Raw genomic sequence first — 20,471 nt, 5'->3', positions numbered from 1 at the left:
AATGGCTTAACAATGTTTTAAATAAAAGCAATCCATTTTGAGATCAGATAGATCATTTTCAATCGGAAAAAAATATTCTAAATCTGAAGAAAATAATTCATATAATTTCTTGGAATTTCAATAGATACTCAGCTCTAGCCAGGGGTTACAACAGATTGGTTTTGATCAAAGTATTATAAGCACATCAAATGTGAAATCAAACTGATTTTCAGCTACTTGGCAATGTAGAATAGGGGAAAAAAAGGTCACTGTCTAGATGCAAAACATGCAGCTAAAGAATGCCCCAGTAATTATAGAATACAGTGTTCTATAGACTCTTGAATTGGAGGATGAATGCAAATACATGCTTAGTTTTCAGACATTGATTTCCCACCCTAAAGGTTGGAAACCATCCATCATTTTCATGCCCCTTTACGTTGATATGGTACTTTGTGTTTTTCTACAACAGAGTTTCAAAATAACATAAAAAAGAATAACTTTTGTGGATGTAATGTGACTAATTGTGTACAAGATACTGTAAGCTGCTTGGAGGCAAGAAAGAGATTATCAACACTTACAAATGCGAGAGGGAGGTCACATCATTAAAGATGCCATCTGGAAGCTCTGAGATTTCATTGCCATGCAGAGAGCTGAAAAAATTAGAGAAAACACAAAACATCGTCATAAAAAAAATCAAGTTAAAGACTTTCACTTAGATAAAAATTTTATCTTTCCAAGTTTTGAAAAATAAAATCTCTTTTTAGAGCAATCTCTTCTTTTTAGACTGAATGTTTTTAGAGTTAAAACAAAGCTAAAAAAAAAAAAAAAAAAAAAAAAAGCGCACAAACAGGGAAAGACAAATAACCTGGAAGACTATTGTCTGGCCTGTTGCTAAGCTTTGTTTTCCAGCAAATCAAACCAGAAATTTCAGGAAAAACCTTGAGGGAGATTCCACTCTTGTGTGTTGGTGTTCTGGTGGTTCATATTTCTGGCAGAGCTTTGTGCAGCTGGCAAAAATATGAAGCTCAGAGAGTCTCGACCAGCGGGTGTCAAGTTTCATTGTGTTTTTGGCTGGCAGGGCACACTGAGAGAGGGGGGGGCAATTCCAACAGATGAAAGACAATAAAAAAAAATCTAAATAATGACCATGTAGAAAAAATGACTTGTATTCAGATCAGTACACGTGCTTTGTTATTTCAGATCAATCCACATCTCATCTGGTTTTCTTGTCATTTCATGAGCAGCATTGAAGGTGACAAGCCTTCAGAGCATAATGGTCTGATGATTAATGGCAGCAATAATCTAACAGGTCATTACCACCTCAAATCCTCAGCTGACCACAAGCTTATGTTACCACCAATCAATCTGCACTAACAATACATGACAAAGCTGGGATAAAGAGATTTTTTTGTGTGTGAACAGTTGCCGAACTGCAGCTTCCTCTTTTGTTTGATGTCTTAAAGAGCTGAGCTGTGAAGGAAAGTTTGCCAGTGTAAATATATGGGATACTAGAGGGAAAATATACGGTGTAACAAGTATGAGTCAACATGTTTATTAGCTTGCTTGCCGTAGAGAATGCTTATTAGTGCAGAGCGAGTGGGTGGTTTGTTGTATTCAAAGGATTCATGAGGCAACCAGGAGAAACCTAGTGGGAAATAGGTTTCCTGGGAGGCTCAAAGAAGCAACCTGAGATGCTTTATTTTTCACTTTTCTCTTCCATATTTCAGCACTAGTTTATACTTCCTTTTATATACAATCCAGTTAATGGTACTAAAATTAAAAAAAAAACACTTTAAAATTGTACATTAGTAATTGCTAAGGCTGAAAGTCTATTCAATGAGGTGCTAGATTTAGTACAGTTGGTACTGAGGTCAGGTGTCAAGGTAGACAACTGAAATATGTGTTTGTAACAAATAAAGGACAGGACAGAAACCTAAAGCAACTTTAGCATCTAGATGTGACCTGAAATCTAAACTGAGCATCAGAATGGGGAAGAAAGTGGAAAGCCTGAAAACGATTGATGCTGCCAGAGGGGCTCCCTGAAACGGAGGCTACAGTTTGATTTGGTTTCATTTGATGCTAGAGTAAGAAATTGGTGCAAACAACATGACAGCATGGCTATCAACACTGCAGGTCAGTGAACACAGTCCGATGGTGGCACTTTGCCCACTGTTGAGGAGAAATATCAGCTGTGCTGCTGCCATCAACACCCTTGTTTATAGATGTTCGAGATCTGCCTGTTTTTCAGTGAAATCCTGTTTCTCTAACTGTGACTGGCTGGAGGTACTCTCTTCATCCTTTGACATGGTAGCTGGCTCAGGGCTCGTCTCCCTGGCTGTGTGTTTCCTGGATGGGGCCGCCTTTTACAGCTGCTTTATGTATCTCTGCTTCTGTCTCCTTGAACCCCAGTCGGCCTCGGCAGATGGCCGCATCACCCCAGGCTCACACAGACTCCGGTCTTACCGTTGCGGTGCGGTGGGTGCGGCGCCGCAGTGATTCCAAGTCATTAAAAAGACGTAAACCTCTCTCACCGGCTGCTGAGCTGTCCGGCTGCGGTTACCAAGACACTCCGGCGCTGCAGAAAATTCCGCAAGAAAGCTATCCTTGCGGCGTGCCGGAGCCCTCCGCAACAAGCTCTCGCAAATATCCTTATTTGGGCCGTGTTATCGCGTGAAGTTACGTGAACTCAAGTGAACTTCTGTTAAATCTCCGGACCTGTTGCCGGAGCCGCAGAGCCGCACCGCACCGTAGTCAAAAGGGCGGTGTGAGAGGGGGTGTGCGGGAGTTGCGGTCTCCGTCGGCTCGGTAACCGCACCGGAGCCAGTGTGAGCAAGGGGTCACACTGAGCCTGGTTCTGCTGGAGGTTTCTTCCTGTTAAAAAAGGGGGTTTTCCTTTCCACTGTCGCTACAAGCATGCTTAGTGTCAGGGATTGCATTCGAGTCAATGAGTCAATGCAATCAACTGGTTTTCCTTAGATAGAAAACTTTGAATCAATTTGACTGCATGATCTGGTGAACTGTAAAGCGCCTTAAGATGACATGTGTTGTGAATTGATGCTATATAAATAAACTGAATTGAAATGCACCATGCTAGTAGTAGCTCATCATGTCCACCTCTTTACTAACACAATACCAATTTTGTCATGGGTACTTTTTCAGGTTAAGAACATGTCACAAAGCTTAAATAATTTCTAACTGGGTTTGTGAATATCACATTAAGATGATCAACTTCTAAGGGGCTCAAGACATACCAAATCTGAGTCTAACAAAACACCTTTGAGGAATGGTGGAACAAGAGATTAACTTTTTAGATGTGTAGGCAACAGCTCTGTGACAACAAGAGGAAGCTGTCCTGTCAGTATCAGAAGGAATCCTTGGAATCTTTCTGACACTTTGTTGGATAAATGCTGCAATAAATAAGGGTATTTCTGAAGGAAAACAGGGGGCAGACCTCATGGTGGCAAAGTATATGAAAATATTTTAAACTTACTGCTTTAAATAAAAGAAGAACACATAGGTTTCAAATTTTTAATTAACTCATTGATTCTGTTTAACTGCACTTTTTCCTATAGATACCGCTTTATGTCTAAAATTCAGGAAAGACTATACTTTCGGCTCTATCGCTTTTCTTATCACACGCTTTCATATCACTGTGTCACTCAAGCCACGCCCTGGCGCTGTTTCGTCTCACACACCTCGCACCTAATACCCAGCAGGCCAATTAGCAGCTTATTAATCTATAGCTCAAACAGCAACCATCACACACACATACACACTTTTAATCACTCTAACCCCAATCACACCACATGTATGGCAGGCTTCAACCACAGCTCTGTTTGAAGAATGGAGCGTTAATGATTCTTCTTCTTTTTACTGCTGTGTAAAGTCAAAGGTGCAGCTTTATTAAGGCTTTGGCACCTCAGCATGTGCAAGTAAGCACGAGAGTGTCCTGCTCATGGCGGTTTCGAAGACGCTTCCAATGTTGAACTTTGCAACCTCCGTGGGGTCTTAAAACTGGAACTATTAAATGAAGCTGATATCTGAGATGGCATTAGCTGCACCCAAAAGCTTTGCTTAGTAAAACCGAACGCAGACATGGCCCCAAATGGCATTTAATAGTAGGCTCAAGATTGAGACATCAAAGTTTTCAGCTTCATTTCGACTCTCGTCTGACTAACTGTGACACCAAAGTAGACTAGACGGAGTGTGTGTGTGTGTATACGCTTTACTTTGTGTGTATACCTGAGCCTGCGCGACTGTGTGCGGGTGGGAGCACCTCACATGGCGTCTAGCACGATTGCTCCGGGACTATTTGAGAGGCGAAGGTGGCGTGAGTGAGTAAGTGCAGAAATAATGGACAAAGCTTCATTAGAGATCAAAAGAAGCATGCATGGGGTAGCAAGGCGGCAGCGACTAATGATGGGCGAGCTTCAGTCTAATTCGCTTACTGAGAAGGCTTTATGCTTTGTGTCTCATTATGATACGGAGCTTTATTTGAATACTGCCGTAAAAAGAGGCTTTGTTGAAGCTTTGTTGTCAGTAATAAAAAAATGTGCCTGCTATGAGCACACATGGAAGGCTAAGAAGTCAACTACCCCCATATCCCCCCCCACATACACACACTCACATACAGTTCAGAGTCTACTGATCACAAGCATGAGGACTTTTTAAGCAGACACAAACATACACACACAAATTCATACACATTTTAATAAAGAGGGGCTGCAGGGGCTGGTCTCAATTTCTCCTGAAAGAACTAAACTGCAGATTGGAGTCAGAGGGCTGCTGCTTTGTGCAGCTGCTGTATCTTTGGATGCACTTCCAAAAACTGGTTTAATTTCGTCATCGTTCTGTCCAACTCATTTACTTTCTGTTCTGCAGTTATTTAGCAGCCCATGGTCACTGAGAGTGCACAAAGACCTTGTGACTTCATAAAAGTCCCAAGATGGAGTTGGATGCATTACAGTTACCAGGCCAAAAAATTCTCCAGTAATCAGTGTCAGAGTGATTTTGTACAGTGGGGGCCCATGCTCGGCCTTTACGGTCAGGTATTGATGAGCTCCGTCGGCTAAGAGGCAAATAAGCAGGCCTGGAAAGACGTCTAAGAAGGAGGCATGACTGGGAGTGGAAGTCATATCAAGATCGTGGCTGCTACGCCCATATCTGCCATTTAAACAGAGAAAATAGGTCGGAGTCTGTGAGAGTGAACTCCAAAGCCTTCAGAAGTGTTCAGACAGATTCAGTCCTCAAGAGTCAATCAAATATTCTTTTCCTGTGCACAACCATTGCTTAAGTCAGCAGGCGCTTCACAAATATCCTCCTTAATGACTTGTTTGACCTAAAAGTGTTTCCTGTCTGGTTTTAGAGTCTTTTTATCTTTTTTACAACTTCAGTTGTTTACAACGATCTTTGATGGGAGCTAAGAACTGAAAATATGTGACTTCAGAAAGATTTATAGATGCAAAAACAACAGTGTGATGCAATTAAAATTAGCTTGTGATCAAATACAACTCAATTCAGAATAAATTTGCACAATACTTGACCTTTTTCATACCCAACAACTCCAGTGGATTTTATTTGGATTTTAAAGTGACAGTCTAAAATAAAGTTTAAAAATAAATTTCTATTCGGCCCCCTTATGTCTCGTAATCCTTGACAAAAACTAAGTAGTTAATAAATTTCAACTTTGTTTGATAAAATATAAGCATGAGTTTTGTTAAAGAATAATTTTGTACAAACCATATTAAATTACTAAGTGGTGCTACTCTGGTTAAATGACACTAATATTAACAGTTTTACACTATAAAAACCAAATACCACGTATGGAGCAAGATATACTGCACAACACCCCTGGATATGCTCTTCCCATTTTGAAACATGACATATGCTGGGATGACAGTTTTTTTCAGAAGGAGACAAAGTTAGTCGTTCACTGTAGAATTGATTACACTATTACAGTAAAAATCAGAGAGAAAAACAGTTCCCCTGCTGGCACTACAATGGAAAGGAGTGGAAAGTTACATAATTAAACATATTTTCTGAATTGTGTTGGTAAAAGCATTTGAAAATTGTAGATATTTGTTCTAATACTACCCCAAAATGTGCTCATATCATCATATTCAATTTAAATACAGTATATTGAAGAGTGAGCTTTTAAAGTAACAAAACCTGAAAAATGAATTTAAACATTGATAAATAAACTCACAGCAGTCGCAGGGAGTGCAGTCCACTGAAAGCCATTTTGGGTATACAGCGCAGGGAGTTGTAGCTCAGGATTCTGGAAAGATTGAAATTAATTTCACATATGTCAGATGAAGTTTTTATTCTTTTTAACTTTAGTAACCAAAGTTAAAGTTCGGATTTTTAAATTGGGACTTACAGAGTGGTCAGCTGGCTCATGTTAGCGAAGGAGGAGTTAGAAAGCGTGTTGATTTTGTTGTTGCTCAGATCCCTTAAAAGAAGGTTCAGAAATAATAAGCATCTTTACCAGGAAGATATATGCAGCTTTTAAAAGATTATGCAAGGAAAGAAAAACTTACACCAGCTGCAGGTATTTGAAGGAAGACAGTTCCTTAGGAACAATACTAAACTGGTTTCCATCAAGGTACCTAAAAAGGAGAAACAAAAGTTTTCAATTAAATAGAATTTTACATAGCTTATTTATGTTTATTGGACATGTTCTCAACAAATGTCATCATAAGGAACTAGAAATATACAGTTTCTATATTCAGTTAAACACATTGGGGACATGTGTAGTAACAAAAAATGCAGACAAATTTAACACATAATGCCGCTTGTTTAAAAAAAAAAGGATTGCTATCTGGGTTAAGGTAGCTGATTCCATTGAGAAATTGAATGCAAGGATTGCAAAATGCAAAAAAAAAAAAAGCAAAATAAAGCCAACTTGTATTTTTGTAAACCGTAATGTATTATATCATTCAAAAAAAAAATGGAAGGAAAGGAAGAAATTGGCCAAAAATAATTCATAGGTGGAAGCAGGGTGTTAACATATTAAAATCTTAACAGAGACAAATCTCTTCTGCCAATCAGATTCTTACTTTTGTATTTACTGTTTGGATACATCAGATCCAGGACAAGCGTTTGTCTCAGCATATTTATCTGTGGTAACATCAGGATAGTACCTAATAAATTGTGGTAATTAATAGTATTCATCCAATGTTGGGCAAAATGAAACATAAACTTGCACCATGAATGCACATTATGACAGCTTTCTCAGTTTTAATAAAGGGCTAATATTTCTGTGACAATCAACTGAGACAATAATATAATCATGAAACTCTCACTGAATCATAGCAATTATGAAAGAGACACGATACAAAGACTGGAGCATCTGATAACAGTTTAGGCCACCAAAGTCAACATTATGCCTGCAGCAAAGCAATCAGCCCTCTGACTCCTAACACCAAGTCCTACATGTTGACTGTCATGTTGATAAATGGCTCATTTGGAAGCACCCCCCACCCAGTAGAACTCCAGGCTTCTGCTATTGTTGACTCCACAGAAGGTGGGAAGGGCAGCGGCTGGAGAACGGGGGGGCAGTTAGTTAGCAGGCCTTTGGGTTCACTGGTAATGATAGGTAATGATAGTGCAGAGGGTGCTTGGGATAATGATGGAGTAGCAAACTCTCCAGATGACAAGATGAAAGCCCAGAACAGAAGATATACCTGGTCACACCTGCTGGGACAATGACAGGCCTTAAGGCCTGCTCAGCGTGTGCAAGCATCACAAGAACCAAATGAGGCAGTATTGGAAAGTTCCAGAGCCATTCCCTCCCCTTTTCCATTGAAAGCTGCTTATTAAATGTGCTGTGGCTCCCCTTTGCACCCGTGGACAGCCCTGTGGCCCTAACATAAATACGCACTCATACTCTCTCTCTCTCTCGCACATCCTTGGCTCTGAGTGTGAGAGTGACATCAGTGCCCTGAGGGTAGCAAGGAACGCAGAAGAAGACAAAGAATGTCTGGGAGAATAACTGCAGGGTTATTGACTCTCTTTCTCTCCAAGCGATCTGATATTCTGTTACCTTTTACTTGTTCTCCAAGCCTCATACCACTTTTGTTTTTAGATCATCTCCCCAAGGTGTTGCCAAAAACAACAGAGGAAGGCTTGATATAAAGTGATTCAGGAATCACTGCCAAGATACTTACAATTCTGTGACATTCCTGGGGATGCCTTTTGGTAGTGTGTGGAGATGCTTGTTACTGCAGCGCACTACAGTCTCAAGGCAAGTACACTCGCTGGGACACTGGGGTCGAGGAACACAGCTTGACTCCTCTTGGCCTGGTGAGAAAGGAGAGTTAAAGTGATCACTACAGAGGGGCTGCTATTAAATGTCCACTTAAATTAAAGCAATACATCAATCCTGACTAAGATGCCAACCATTGTGTTATTTGTACCTGCTCTATGTTATAGTTATATTAGACTAGGCCCCAATATGTGCATATATTTGCATTCAATTTCAGTTTTATTTTGCATGCTTGTAACAGATGTGTAAAAATATTTATTATTTTTATTTTTATTTTATCATAATCTTACATACTGTACCTAGAAAATCTGATTATATTTGATCAGTTGGGTAAAGCATTTAGTTATCACATAATTGATCTTAAATGGGACTATTAAACAGCCTTTAATAAAACACCTAACTAAAGCACTTAAACAAAATTAGAATTTAAAGAAATTTTCATTTTAAAGTTCATACCTTGTTCTATCCCTGACACAGAGGGTGATTTTTTTTTAAACTATTGAACACTGGTAAGGGGGACCCACATTTATCTTGCCAACACAAATAGTGAGAGGAAGGCTAAAAAATGTTAAATATAACTAAATTTCTCTTTTATGGAAATTAAGATGGTCATCTTAGGGTTATCAGGTTCCATTACATTCAACCAGTTGTTTGAAAAACATGCCAGAAGAAAAATCATGTTTTTTCAAACCAGCAGAATACATGACTGGCATGAAGCAAAGAATGTCAGTATGGTGGGTTATTTACCATGCTGCGGGGCTGTTTCTGCTACCGATGGCCCTTTAAATGTTGTCAAAGTGCATGGCAACATAAATAAATGAACATTTAAAATAAAGGTCAGGTTATCTCTGCAATAAAACTAAACTTGCTGCCAAAATAAAAAAGACCTTATTCACATAATTAAAGTTCTTCCATTGATAAGTCAGTCATCAGACATAAATTCTATACAAAACATATGTTGAGCTAACCAGAAGAGAGCATAAGTGGATAGGAATCCAGGACTATGTTTGCGTTAAAACAACTGTTTCAGCAGCAAAAGACAAACATCTATATTTTTAAAGGATTGCAAATTTCTGTAGTTTAGTTCTTTCCATTTAGAAAAGGGAGGGTTTAAAAAATTACATCAAGAGTAAAAACAATTGTACATCCAGGTATTTTGTTGCAAACACATTGTTAATTAAGATTGTAGCTCTTGTAACTCACAACATGCGCACTCTAAATAAAGCAAAAAATATTACAAAACTTTTTAGTGTGCCATTATAAATATCCAATTCAAGATTAAGTTATCAAAAACCTTTTTCCTTTTTTATACGAGGGTAACCATTAAAGTGAACGGCACTGTACTGAAAATACACCCTGACACAGACAAGGTATCTCAGTTCAAGCTGATGAAGCAGTTAAAGAAAGTGAAAAGTGAAACAGAACAGGTGATGGAGGGCTCCCTAACGTGATATCGACCAACAGGAGCAAAGAATGGAAGCTGCCTGAGGCAGAAGACAAGACTAACAACCATTCAGGTGCAAACAGGCTGAATCGTCAATAAGACAAACAGCTCAATACTACAACTGCACTCAGCCCTGCATCGACCGGCAGCTTAGAAACTGCTGAACTGCAATCTATTCTGCAAACAAAAGAGTCAAATAATAGCAGCCATTATTCAGGATGATCTCAGACACTTTCGACAGGTCTTGTTCAGAATATATATTGTGCAAAGGAGTGTTTCTAAAATCTTTAAGTCAAACTCAGAAGTTAGTTGCACACATTTTGAAGGATATTGGGAACACATATCCCCTTTCAAGAAAAATGATTCCACTTAGCGAAGAGAAGATGATGTTACAGTTTAAACAATAACTTTTAGAAAACAAAGTGAAGTTAAAGTACGGTACCCACCTTCCTCACAGCGAAAATCAGGCATTGCTACATCCTGCAGAGGGATCTCCTTTAGGAAGGCAGGACGCTGGCAGCGAGGGTTACCTGTCACAATTTTTCTGCTCCTCAGCCAGTCACCCAGCCATGCCAAACGACAGTCACAGTTGAAAGAGTTGGCCAAGAGGTTACTGAAGGAATGAAAGATTAAAACAAGTTCAAAGCCAGGAAATCAGAAATTACAGCAAAAGAGGTATTTATACCAAAAGTTCTTACAGCGTAGAGAGAGTCTGCAGCGTGTCAAAGGCTCCAGGAGTAATGGAGGTCAGATGGTTGTCATACAGCGACAGTAAACGGACATTGTGAAGCCCAGTGAAACTGTCATTGTGGACACAGCTGATTTTGTTATTCCTCAACATCCTGCAAACAAAACAATGACACGGAAATATGACATGCTTTCATAGACTTCAGCGCATTGTCTCTGTTATCATTGTGGAATAGATCTCTCACAGCATGCGCAGTCCCTCGAGGCCTCGGAACATCCCGCTGCGAACTGAATCGATTTGATTGGCTGTAAGGTGAAGCTCAATGACAGAGGATGCACCTTCAAACGCCCCATCCTCGATCTCTGTGATCTTGTTGTTACTCAGGTTACTGTAATTAGAACGTCTATGTTACGTCTATGTGCACTATTAAGGGAAAGGGTAAATTTGTGGTTTAACTCACATTTTCTTCAGTTGGGAAAGGTTTTTAAAGACTCCAGTTGCCTCAAGAGTGGTGATATCATTATTGTTTAGGCGGCTAAAGAGAATGAGGCAATAACGTTTGAAAAAAGGCTAACATTAGTCAAACCTTTTGTGTGTGGAGTTTAAAAAATACTCCTTACAGTTCAGCTGTGGATGCAGGGATGTGCTCTGGGATCTTGGTGAGTTTCAGGTTGGAGCAGTCCACTACGTTAGACTCACAGCGACACTTGGGAGGACACACAGGGTCTGTATTGCAGGCATTGTTGAGACGAGTGTCCTCTGTACCTAAGGAAATCAAGATACAGACATACACATAATGAACAAGGTACAATTGTTTAACTGCTTGTTCAAACTAATGCTGAATCAGCCAGTCCCATGGCAGCAATCCAGTGCATTCTCAGTCTTCATCTGCAATGTTCTGATGATGAGGAAAGAATTTGACCTTAAAAACATGAAAGCATCAATACATCCTGGCATTTATCCATGGTTCAGGATAGTGGGGGTGTGGGATATACCTTTGATGGAACACTTTTTACCCCTTAGCAAAAACTGCACACCATTTTAACAGCCAACTTGAGTATAGTTGCTGACCTTGTTTATCCCGTAATGCCAATATAAATTAAGGCAGGACTCTTAAGTAAGGTTCACCTATCCAACTGGCTGGTGCGTATACAAACAAAATAAGCTTTAAATAACAGATTACTTGGTAAAGGAGAATTATTCTAAAGAGCCGTAAGAGCATTGGAGTAGATTATAGTAGATCTGTGTACTCAGATTTAGTGAGGCAGAGAGCTCAAAAGGTTGGATATTGAGGGGGAAAGTAGAAAATAAGTGAGAAGAGGGAAGTCAAAAAGCAAAAAGGCGTATGGTAGATACCTGAAGGTAGGAGACAATTGCATGAAAAGTTAAATAAATGAGAAAGAAATAAAAAGTGTTAGAGAGACTTTATAGAGAGAGAGCAAGAATGAAGCCCCAAAGGGAGTGTGCAATGCTTTGCTGAACCTCCTCTGTCTATGAATAGACGTTACGTGCCAAAAAGTGTGCTGCCAGTTACATCATGGGTTCTTAATAATGGATCAGCACTGGGAGTTACTTAGAACAATGTGTCTGTGTCCCTGCAACTCTGCATTGTGTCTCAGTTCGAATGCTCCATTTAGAGGGTACAGCCCAGGATTTTCTCTTAGTATATTGCTTCGTGTGGCATTGTGTTCTGCAGTGGTGCAGAAATATGCAAGAGTTTGAAAATGACGTCAGTGGGACACCATGGGGAGCACAGACCACATATTCATGGATTGGGAAACCTTAAATAACCAGAACAAAATAACATGGTTCGTATAAACAAAAAGCTCTATCCAAATAAAAGATGTGGGTTTACCAACCACAGCCTAATCCTTAACCCTAATTGATGGCATTGAGAGGGAGAACTACATTCAGGAAAACAAGTCATATCTTCCCTTGACAAATATTTTTTTTTTTCCAAATTAGTGTCACTTCTCTGAGAAGCTCTAACCAGGATGCAGACAGACGCAGCGAGGCAGATCATTAAGGAACTTTCTCTTGTTCAGCCAGACAACAGGAAAAGGCATTTCCTGCTCAAGAGGAAGCAATGAAAGTACAAGGAAAGGCCTTTGATCTTGGGGATGTGGAGGAGCCGGGGGAGACTTAGTGAGCTTGAGTCATCATCAGCGTCACAAGTGCGTGGTGGTGACACTTTTACTGTTGGCAGATTTACAGGGAAAGTGCAAAAACCAGAGAGCAGTTGTATGAGTTTTTCCCTTTTTGAAGAGAAATGACTCATCACTGGAGATAAAGTAGTTCCTTAAGTCTTGGTAGCTAGGTTTCCTATAAGCAACTTGTTCTGCAGTCACTGACTGTGTGTTTTGTTTATGGTATACGAATGGTTTGGGGTTTGTTATCTTTGATGGAGGGTGAAATTCTCATTAATCCATTCCACTTTGATCTCTCCAGTGCTTTCATAGTACTCCCATTTCTTCCCTAAGTCAGTTCAGAGGCTTATCTTAACTATGCATACAAAGGCACATTGATTTACATACAGAGAGTTCTGTTGGTGCTGACAATGAATCACACAAGCATGCACAGTACAATTAACAAACACAGACTTTGACACACATCACTGCTCCTCAAAGTTATTTGCTTGGAAGTGTTCTTGTTGAGGGGTCCGGAAACATTCCCTGATAAGAATCTGGGTCCTCTGGCAGGCTTTATTTGCTCTAGCTTGGCTGCTGGAAAGGACACTCTCTCTCTCCTCTCTTTTTTCTGCTCCCTTTCTCTCTCTCTCTTTCACTCTTTTTTCTCATGGTGACCAAGTCTCTGTCCTAAAGCCAAAGCAAAGACACACTTCCTTTTGACCCAAAGTGCTGAGACCACTAGGAAAACAGAGCCAAGATGAAACATATGGGCTCAGTCATATGAATTAGTTACACCTATGCACAGTTGAAAGCAGATATTTACATAGTATAAATATTAAAAGTATAGTTTAAAAAGGTACTCTAAACTGAAAAAATATAAAATCACTCTAAATACTCAAATTCCTACTGAGAGCACTGGTTTTCGTTGGGATTTAAATAAGCGCTTTGTTATCACCACTTCAAAACATGAACTCAGTTAGCCTTCAGCCATCTGGCAGTAGACTTGAAGTCATTGTCAATGTGGATGTTGCCAAAGCTTTACCTTTTTGGCTTTCAGTATCTTCCTTAATTATTTCCACATAATGCTCTTTTCTCATGACTTCTTATATTTTATGCAGTGAGCATATCCCTCCTGCCATAAAACATCCCCACCACACGATGCTGCCAACCCTTTACTTTGGAATTGGGATGGTGTTCTGAGACTGGCAAGCTTCCCATTTTTTTCCAGTAAATGAAAATAAAAAATTAAGATTTCTGTTGCTAAGGATACATTCAAACAATTTTGCATCTTATGTTGATTCTGGAGTCATGGCTTCTCCCTCTCTGAGTGGCCTTCAAGCCTGGGATGGTAAAGACATTTTAAAATCACTTTGTTTTAGCTTTTAACTCTGCTATTCCTTCATCACAATAATGCACAAAGTGGTATTTTGTTTTGAAGTGTCATGATTTGGCAACATCATGAAATGGGCGCTCCCCACAAACGGAAGGGGGGAATTTCATAGAACGCCAATGTCTTTCTTCTGGGTTTGAAAAAAGGAACTGTTATTTTATGAAAAATTAATTCTCCATATTGCTTAGACAATATTGTTCATACTGATTTTACTAACCCATCTTTAGTGGCATTAGACATGTTACAAGTTATACATCCATCATATAATTGTCAGATATTAATTTGTTAAAAAGTTGAAAAGAAAAACTTTTTTTGTTAATCTACCATAAATATCCCAATTCAATATATTTTTTGTTTGCTTTTGTAAAATAACAAATGCAATTGCAAAGCACAACACAAAAACATAATCTCAAAGCAATATTATTGTTCCAGTGACACAAAAGGCCACCTCTTTAAATTATATTTTTTGTCATTATTAAGGGTCTGGATGTTCCAGTGCTGCAAAAATCCTTGCAAAATGACACAAGGTGGGAAAGACAAACTATTGTTTCATTGTGTTTCAATGAAAATGAACAGCAATGGAAACAGAGTGATGTCACTATATGACTGCATAACCCAAGATTCACAATTAATGATAATGACAGGTGTGAAAATTTACAAGCTACTCACCTGGGATGACGTACTGCTCTTTAGCTGTGATGGAGGAAAAACAGAGGGACGGATGTCAGTGAGGTTGGTCAGATATGCATAGCCATGTCACTGCTATGCATCAATACAGTCATATATAGAATTTATATATGACTGCACACAATCAGACAGAGAAGCCGGTGACTGTCTCTGTTTATGGAAATGTGGAGAAACTAGTCACAAAGCACAATGGTGGTAAATATTTTGCTGTTGCTAAGGAAGAGGGACATGAAGGAAAAAAAAGGAGACAGTGATAAAGAAAGGTGGATGAAAGGCAGGTCATTGTCAAGGAGGGGAGGGGAGTGGAGGGAGCTGTTGAAAGCAAAACATGGAATCCCGTTAACATTGGGTCTAGCCAAACAAACAAGGCTTTAAAAAAGTGTTAAACCTCCGTGGTGCATGGTGCCAGAGAGCACAGTACAGTGCAAAAACACAATGGTGGGCACAAGGCGTGGGAAGTCAGGGAGATGGAGGGAAAATGAAGGAAACTGAGCCTGGTGACAAGAGAGCAGTGAACAAGTAGACCGATCTTTAAAGGAAATTGTGCTAAATTTTGTTAAATTACCTAAATCACCCATACCAAAATATAAATGCCCCAAAAAATGTATACTGTCACTTTTTTTCTTGCCCCCAAAAATTGATACTGTCACTTTTTTTTCAGCTAGCTGTGGTCAGCATTTAAATCAGACCCTCATTTTGAATATACAGGAGTAGTGAAGAGAAACCAACTAAAAGTCAGTCTGGAGGAGAGCACTGATTAAGGAATAACAGCAGGCATTTCTAATAACTCTTAATAAACCATTTGAAAAGCAATGTTCTTTAAGAAAATACCTAGATTACAAACTGAAAAACAGAGATATTCAACTGTAATGATTCCAGACAGGTAAAGTTAGGATAGAAGAGGTGAAAACAAAACAAAGTTTTGATTTAGAAGTAAAAACAATAAACAAGATACCACCAGAATAGACAGAGGACATGTCTGGAGCCTACCAGAGCAGCGGAATTTCTTGCTCTTGATTTGTCCGATACGTTTGTTAGCGAGGCGCCGAGGGCTGGCACAACGGGCACCGCTGGTCTCAATAGGGTTGGAACGCAGGTAATCTGCCAGCCACTTCAGATTACAGTCACAAATGAATGGGTTCTGGGCCAAGTGTCTGGAGGGGAGATAAATGGGTGAACAAAAACTAGAATAAAAAGAAATCACAAAGTTCATTGCTTTGTGGGGAATCAGCAGCACCACTGTCAGCATTACTAGAAGATTATCAAGAGAAATATTCCGACCACCATTTTTTACTATTTCAGTGTTTTACTCCTAGTAAAAACACAATCTATGAACTGTAAAAAAAATATTTACACCCCAACTTTTCTACACATTTTATCACATAACTTCAAATTTCAATGTATTGTCTGCAGTGGGGTATATAATGAGGCCAAATGCTGAATAATTGCAAGTTCAAGTGACATATTCTTTTAAGATTTTACACAAATAAAATATAAAAGTGTGATATGCATTTTTTCCAATCTAAACCTTAACAGTAGAGCTAAATGTATATTATTTTGGCTTATGGTCCTGCTGCATGAAGCTGCCATCATCATTTAACATCATGAGGAGGGAGTATTCAGTGTTACATGTAGTGTTAGTTTTAGTCCACACAGATACCACTGTGGATGTAGGACAACAAACTTATTTTTGGTCTAATCTGACCGGAGAAACTTCTTAGTTATATTTTGCCAAGGTTCCTCTTACAGCTTGTGACAAACTGCAAATGAAAATGACTTATTCTGGGTTTCTTTAAACAAAGTGTTGGAATTGCAACTCTTGTATTTAGAACCATAATATTTTATTGAAGCAAGTCTTAAACTTTGAGATGTTTTATCAACCAACAGTTCAACCATCACTTTTAAAACTTAATTTATGCTAACTGGAATTTAGTTCTTTTAAATGGTTAGTTTTGACATCAAGTTCACTAATGATTTATTTTTTTTTGTTTTGTTTATACAATATTTTACATGCAACATTTTACTTTTCCCCTTGCATACCGTACAGACATGCCTGCCTTCAGACACATTCATCATACTGTCAGTTTTAAAGCCCTGTTAAAGAACTCATTGGGTCAAACACATGCTGTTTGTGAACATGAATGGGTTGTAAGCGGTAATGTGTGTCTTCTGAAATCCTCTCTTTGTAACTCACTTGAATAATGATTTGTCTACTTCCTGGGCATTATTCTGCCCTTAGACGAAGGATGTAAAAAGGATTTCCTTCAGTATTTAAAAAATAATCATCCTCTCCCTTACAGATTTCTACACCCTCTTCTACTGTTCAGCTCACTACTGTGCTTTTCATCAGAGTTACAGTGTTTAAGGAGCTCCTTCAATGATTCCTTCTTTTTTTTTATTCAATGACAGGTGGATTCCCATATATGCTGACATCATTCATAATCTGCTATTTTAGCATATCAGCTGGGGTTTACATTTTGAAGTGAAATAGTTTTTTAGTCACTAAATGAACCCTCTGAAAAAAAAGGCAGTATGAAATACAGTTATAACTAAGAACTGCAACGATCTTTGGACAGGACTTTAGTTTGACATTCAGGATCATATATCGTGGTCTGAATAAATGTAATTTATGATACCTCTAAATCAAATCCAGTGCAACCAAATGCTTTTACAAGTCAAATTAGTTAATAGAGTCTGCCAAGAAGTCATTTCATCTGGCTGTAATTGTAGCTGTTCTGTGAAGGCCAAAGAGGTTTGTTAGAGAAAATAAGTAAACAGGCCAACCAAGGAACCCGGGAAACAGGTCAAAGATGAAGTTAGATATTCCAACCTTTCACAGAGCAAAGCAAAATTCAATAAGGGACAGAGAAGTTGGTCACAGTTATTATAGAAAAAAAAATCTGTTACAGGCAGATACAATTTGGAACTGGAGCAGAAGTTCACTGTCCAGCAGGACAAGAGCCCAAAACAATTCTCTAAAGCTTCAGTGGAAAAGTTTAAATTGAACCATTTTCATTATAGCCTAAATGCAAAACAAACTATGTGGCAAGACTATGAATTTATGTCCACAGAGGCTCTCTGATCTAACTTACCTATTTTGTGAAGAAGATTTGGGCCAATGCTTAAGTGTCTAGATGTGCAGAACTGAGATGCAGAATATCTAAAATAACCTTCCAGCTGTATTGTAACTGCAGCTGGTTTTAAAGAGAAATGACTCAGTGAGACTCAATAAAAATGAGCACCATTCTTTTTTTCAATTCATTTGTTAAAAAAAGTTTTTTTTTTCTTCTTTTTCATAGCCCTTCTCTACTTTGTGTTTGACTATTACATAAAAAACCCTTCAAATTTGCCTGAAATTGTGATTTCAATGTGGCAACATGAACCAAAAAGTACAAGGAGAGTTGCAAGGAACCATAAATGAGGTTGTTGATTTCCAGCTTTCAGCGTGTGCTTGGAAGGAAGATGAATAATTTTTACTTTCCACTTCATGATACCGTTTCTGTGTTATTACACAGACCTGCAAGTAAACGCCTCCTGTATTGGCTCATGCTTTATGGTGAAGGGCTAAGCATGTGTCAGAGTGAGTAAATCTGTTTGTGTTTGACTCACAGGGTTTGTATAGCTCGTAGTGATGTGAAGGTGCCCTTGGCAAGGGTTTGGATCTTGTTGTCATACAGCGATAGTAGGGAGAGATTTTGCAGATCCTGGAAGGCGTTGGCACGAACGCAATGAATCTTATTGGCATTCAGCAGCCTAAAAAAAAAAAATTATAACATAAGGAGGAGTAAGGGGGAGGCAGCTTGTCAAAATATCTCCAAATATACCTGTAAAATCTAAGCAAGGTTTATTTCAAAGTCATTCCTGTTTTTCAGGATGTCTGGAGAGAATCAGCAAAGTGTGCAAGAGTTTGACTTACAGCAGTTGCAAAGAGTAGAGGCCATCAAACACACCCTTTGGCAGGTCGGTGATCTTATTTCCATACAGCACACTGCAGATTCAGGGCATGGACTTTATAGACACAACAAACTACAATCAAGCAGCTTTTTATGCTCCAACTCAGATTTGGATTACTTACAGGGAGTTGAGAGAGCGCAGGCCCTGGAAGGCATCAGGAGCTATCTCTGAGATCTGGTTATTGCTCAGGTCTCTGTGTACAAAAACAAGTGTCAGACCCAGAACTTAAGTCTTCTGCAAAGGACCAATAAACAGAGCTTTTAACATCATAGTAAGGTTGAAAGATTGTGAAGTTTAAACTGGATGTGCATAGGTGCCAGTCCCCTATATGGCACCACTCCTGAATTCAACCTTGCAGCCAATCTAAACATTTGCTTGCATTATTTGTGGCCTAACAACCAAATCTTCCACTGCGGTGTGTAAGAATGTGATGCAAGGTTGAAATCCAAAGCAAGATACAGTAGACTGCCTCGGAACATCACCAATTTTAATAGGATCCACAGGCCTCTCACCACAGGATAACCACTAAGCCTCTGTGCCCATGAGCTTATGTGTGCGTCTGTCTGTGTGAGTAAATGCAAAAGTAAATGAGGAACAGTGAGAAAGAAAGGGAGAAAGACATATGGAGAAAGAAACTCAATGGAGTATGTGGACTGTACTCCAGTAGACCTGATACCTTTGAAGGAAAATCATCATGTGGTGAGGAGGAGGGATATTCTCTCATTTGGGGGTAACAGTTAAATAAGGAGCCATTTGTCTTCTTGCAAGTGCTGAGGTTTCCTGGAAATGAAATCGAAGATTGGTGGCCAACGTATGCATCGGTGTGTGTCTGTAAACTCAGACATTGAAGTGTTTGTGTGTGTGTCGACATGTGAGGGCTGTTTTAGCATCCCTGTCTCAACGAGTGGTTCATGTGTAGGTCGTTCAAACTGAGGGAAGGTGGAAGTAAATGTGTGGTTGGCTTTATAAACTAGACAATCCTGAAGAATGATTCCTCAAACAATCTTTATATAATATGAATAGTTTCCCATTTCTGAGAATCAAGCAACACTATGGTTGTATTTATCATAATGTACAGCCACTGTATACACACTGTTTACCAAGTGTTGGACACATACAATTAAGGTCCAGTACATTTCCAGCTTCATCAACAGAGATGTCATACACCAACACAAAACACCACATAATATTGAAGGGAATGAAAGGAGAAGTTAAATATTCATCTGAAAAGAATGATGAACAAGATATCTTATCTCCTATGGATTAATATTTTTCAGAAAGGTTGGCTACAGCTACAGGTCATTGGCAGTATGTCTACTATCTGAATATAGGACAATAACTCAATATCAATATATTGCAATATAATTTTTTCAATAATGGAAATATGACATTTGAACAAATTTTTTGATATTTCCGTTTACGCTGTAGTCTGCATTTACAGCAGCATTTACCGCGTTTGTCACTGACTGACGATTTTGGCATAGGCAATTCAAGCTGAAAAGAAGAGCTGCCACAGGCTGTAAGAACTTTGAAAACACACAGAGGCTCATGGCTGCAATTTCTGAATTTCTTCTGTCAAGGACACAAAAAAGTAAATAAAAAAAAAATCCAGGAAATGTAGCTGTTTTTTTATCGTTAATGTCATTACACCTATCATAGGAAAGAAGAGGGAGAAAGCAAGTATAAGTATAAGAGGATGTAACTGATTTAACAAGCAAAAATCTGGTTTGGAGAAAGGAAATTAAAATAAAGGAGGAATTCAGTAAGTCACTCTGGGAATCATTGGATGAATTTATCAGCCCAATCAGATACTATGTAGGACAGAGCTGCCTTTCACGAACAGTTTCTGAGCATTATTCATTTCATTCTTTAGAGTTCCTGTGCAGTGAATATGTTGTGTATAGTTTTACACAGCCTCGTCTGTTCCTGTTCGG

General features: G+C 39.0%; 1 protein-coding gene across 2 annotated transcripts in view; it reads right to left on the bottom strand.

Moving 5' to 3' along the window:
* slit1 (slit guidance ligand 1) overlaps positions 1 to 20,471 on the bottom strand; it is a 112,318-nt gene that overhangs the window by 9,997 nt on the left and 81,850 nt on the right. For both annotated transcript variants that reach the window (XM_015377669.1, XM_015377670.1), the window contains exons 11-25: positions 18,659 to 18,730; positions 18,500 to 18,571; positions 18,193 to 18,336; positions 15,574 to 15,737; positions 14,566 to 14,589; positions 10,998 to 11,142; positions 10,838 to 10,912; positions 10,622 to 10,765; positions 10,388 to 10,531; positions 10,136 to 10,302; positions 8,148 to 8,280; positions 6,519 to 6,587; positions 6,359 to 6,430; positions 6,185 to 6,256; positions 558 to 629 (exon numbers count right to left, since the gene is read on the bottom strand). In XM_015377669.1, coding sequence (XP_015233155.1) covers positions 558 to 629; positions 6,185 to 6,256; positions 6,359 to 6,430; positions 6,519 to 6,587; positions 8,148 to 8,280; positions 10,136 to 10,302; positions 10,388 to 10,531; positions 10,622 to 10,765; positions 10,838 to 10,912; positions 10,998 to 11,142; positions 14,566 to 14,589; positions 15,574 to 15,737; positions 18,193 to 18,336; positions 18,500 to 18,571; positions 18,659 to 18,730 — 1,569 coding nt within the window. The remainder of the gene's footprint in view (positions 1 to 557; positions 630 to 6,184; positions 6,257 to 6,358; positions 6,431 to 6,518; positions 6,588 to 8,147; positions 8,281 to 10,135; positions 10,303 to 10,387; positions 10,532 to 10,621; positions 10,766 to 10,837; positions 10,913 to 10,997; positions 11,143 to 14,565; positions 14,590 to 15,573; positions 15,738 to 18,192; positions 18,337 to 18,499; positions 18,572 to 18,658; positions 18,731 to 20,471) is intronic.

The sequence above is a fragment of the Cyprinodon variegatus genome, unplaced genomic scaffold, assembly GCF_000732505.1.
Source record: "Cyprinodon variegatus isolate N-32 unplaced genomic scaffold, C_variegatus-1.0 Scaffold157, whole genome shotgun sequence".
Classification (NCBI taxonomy): Eukaryota; Metazoa; Chordata; class Actinopteri; order Cyprinodontiformes; family Cyprinodontidae; genus Cyprinodon; species Cyprinodon variegatus.
The sequence above is the reverse complement of the archived record's forward strand: the minus strand, read 5'-3'. Positions and strand labels throughout refer to the sequence as shown.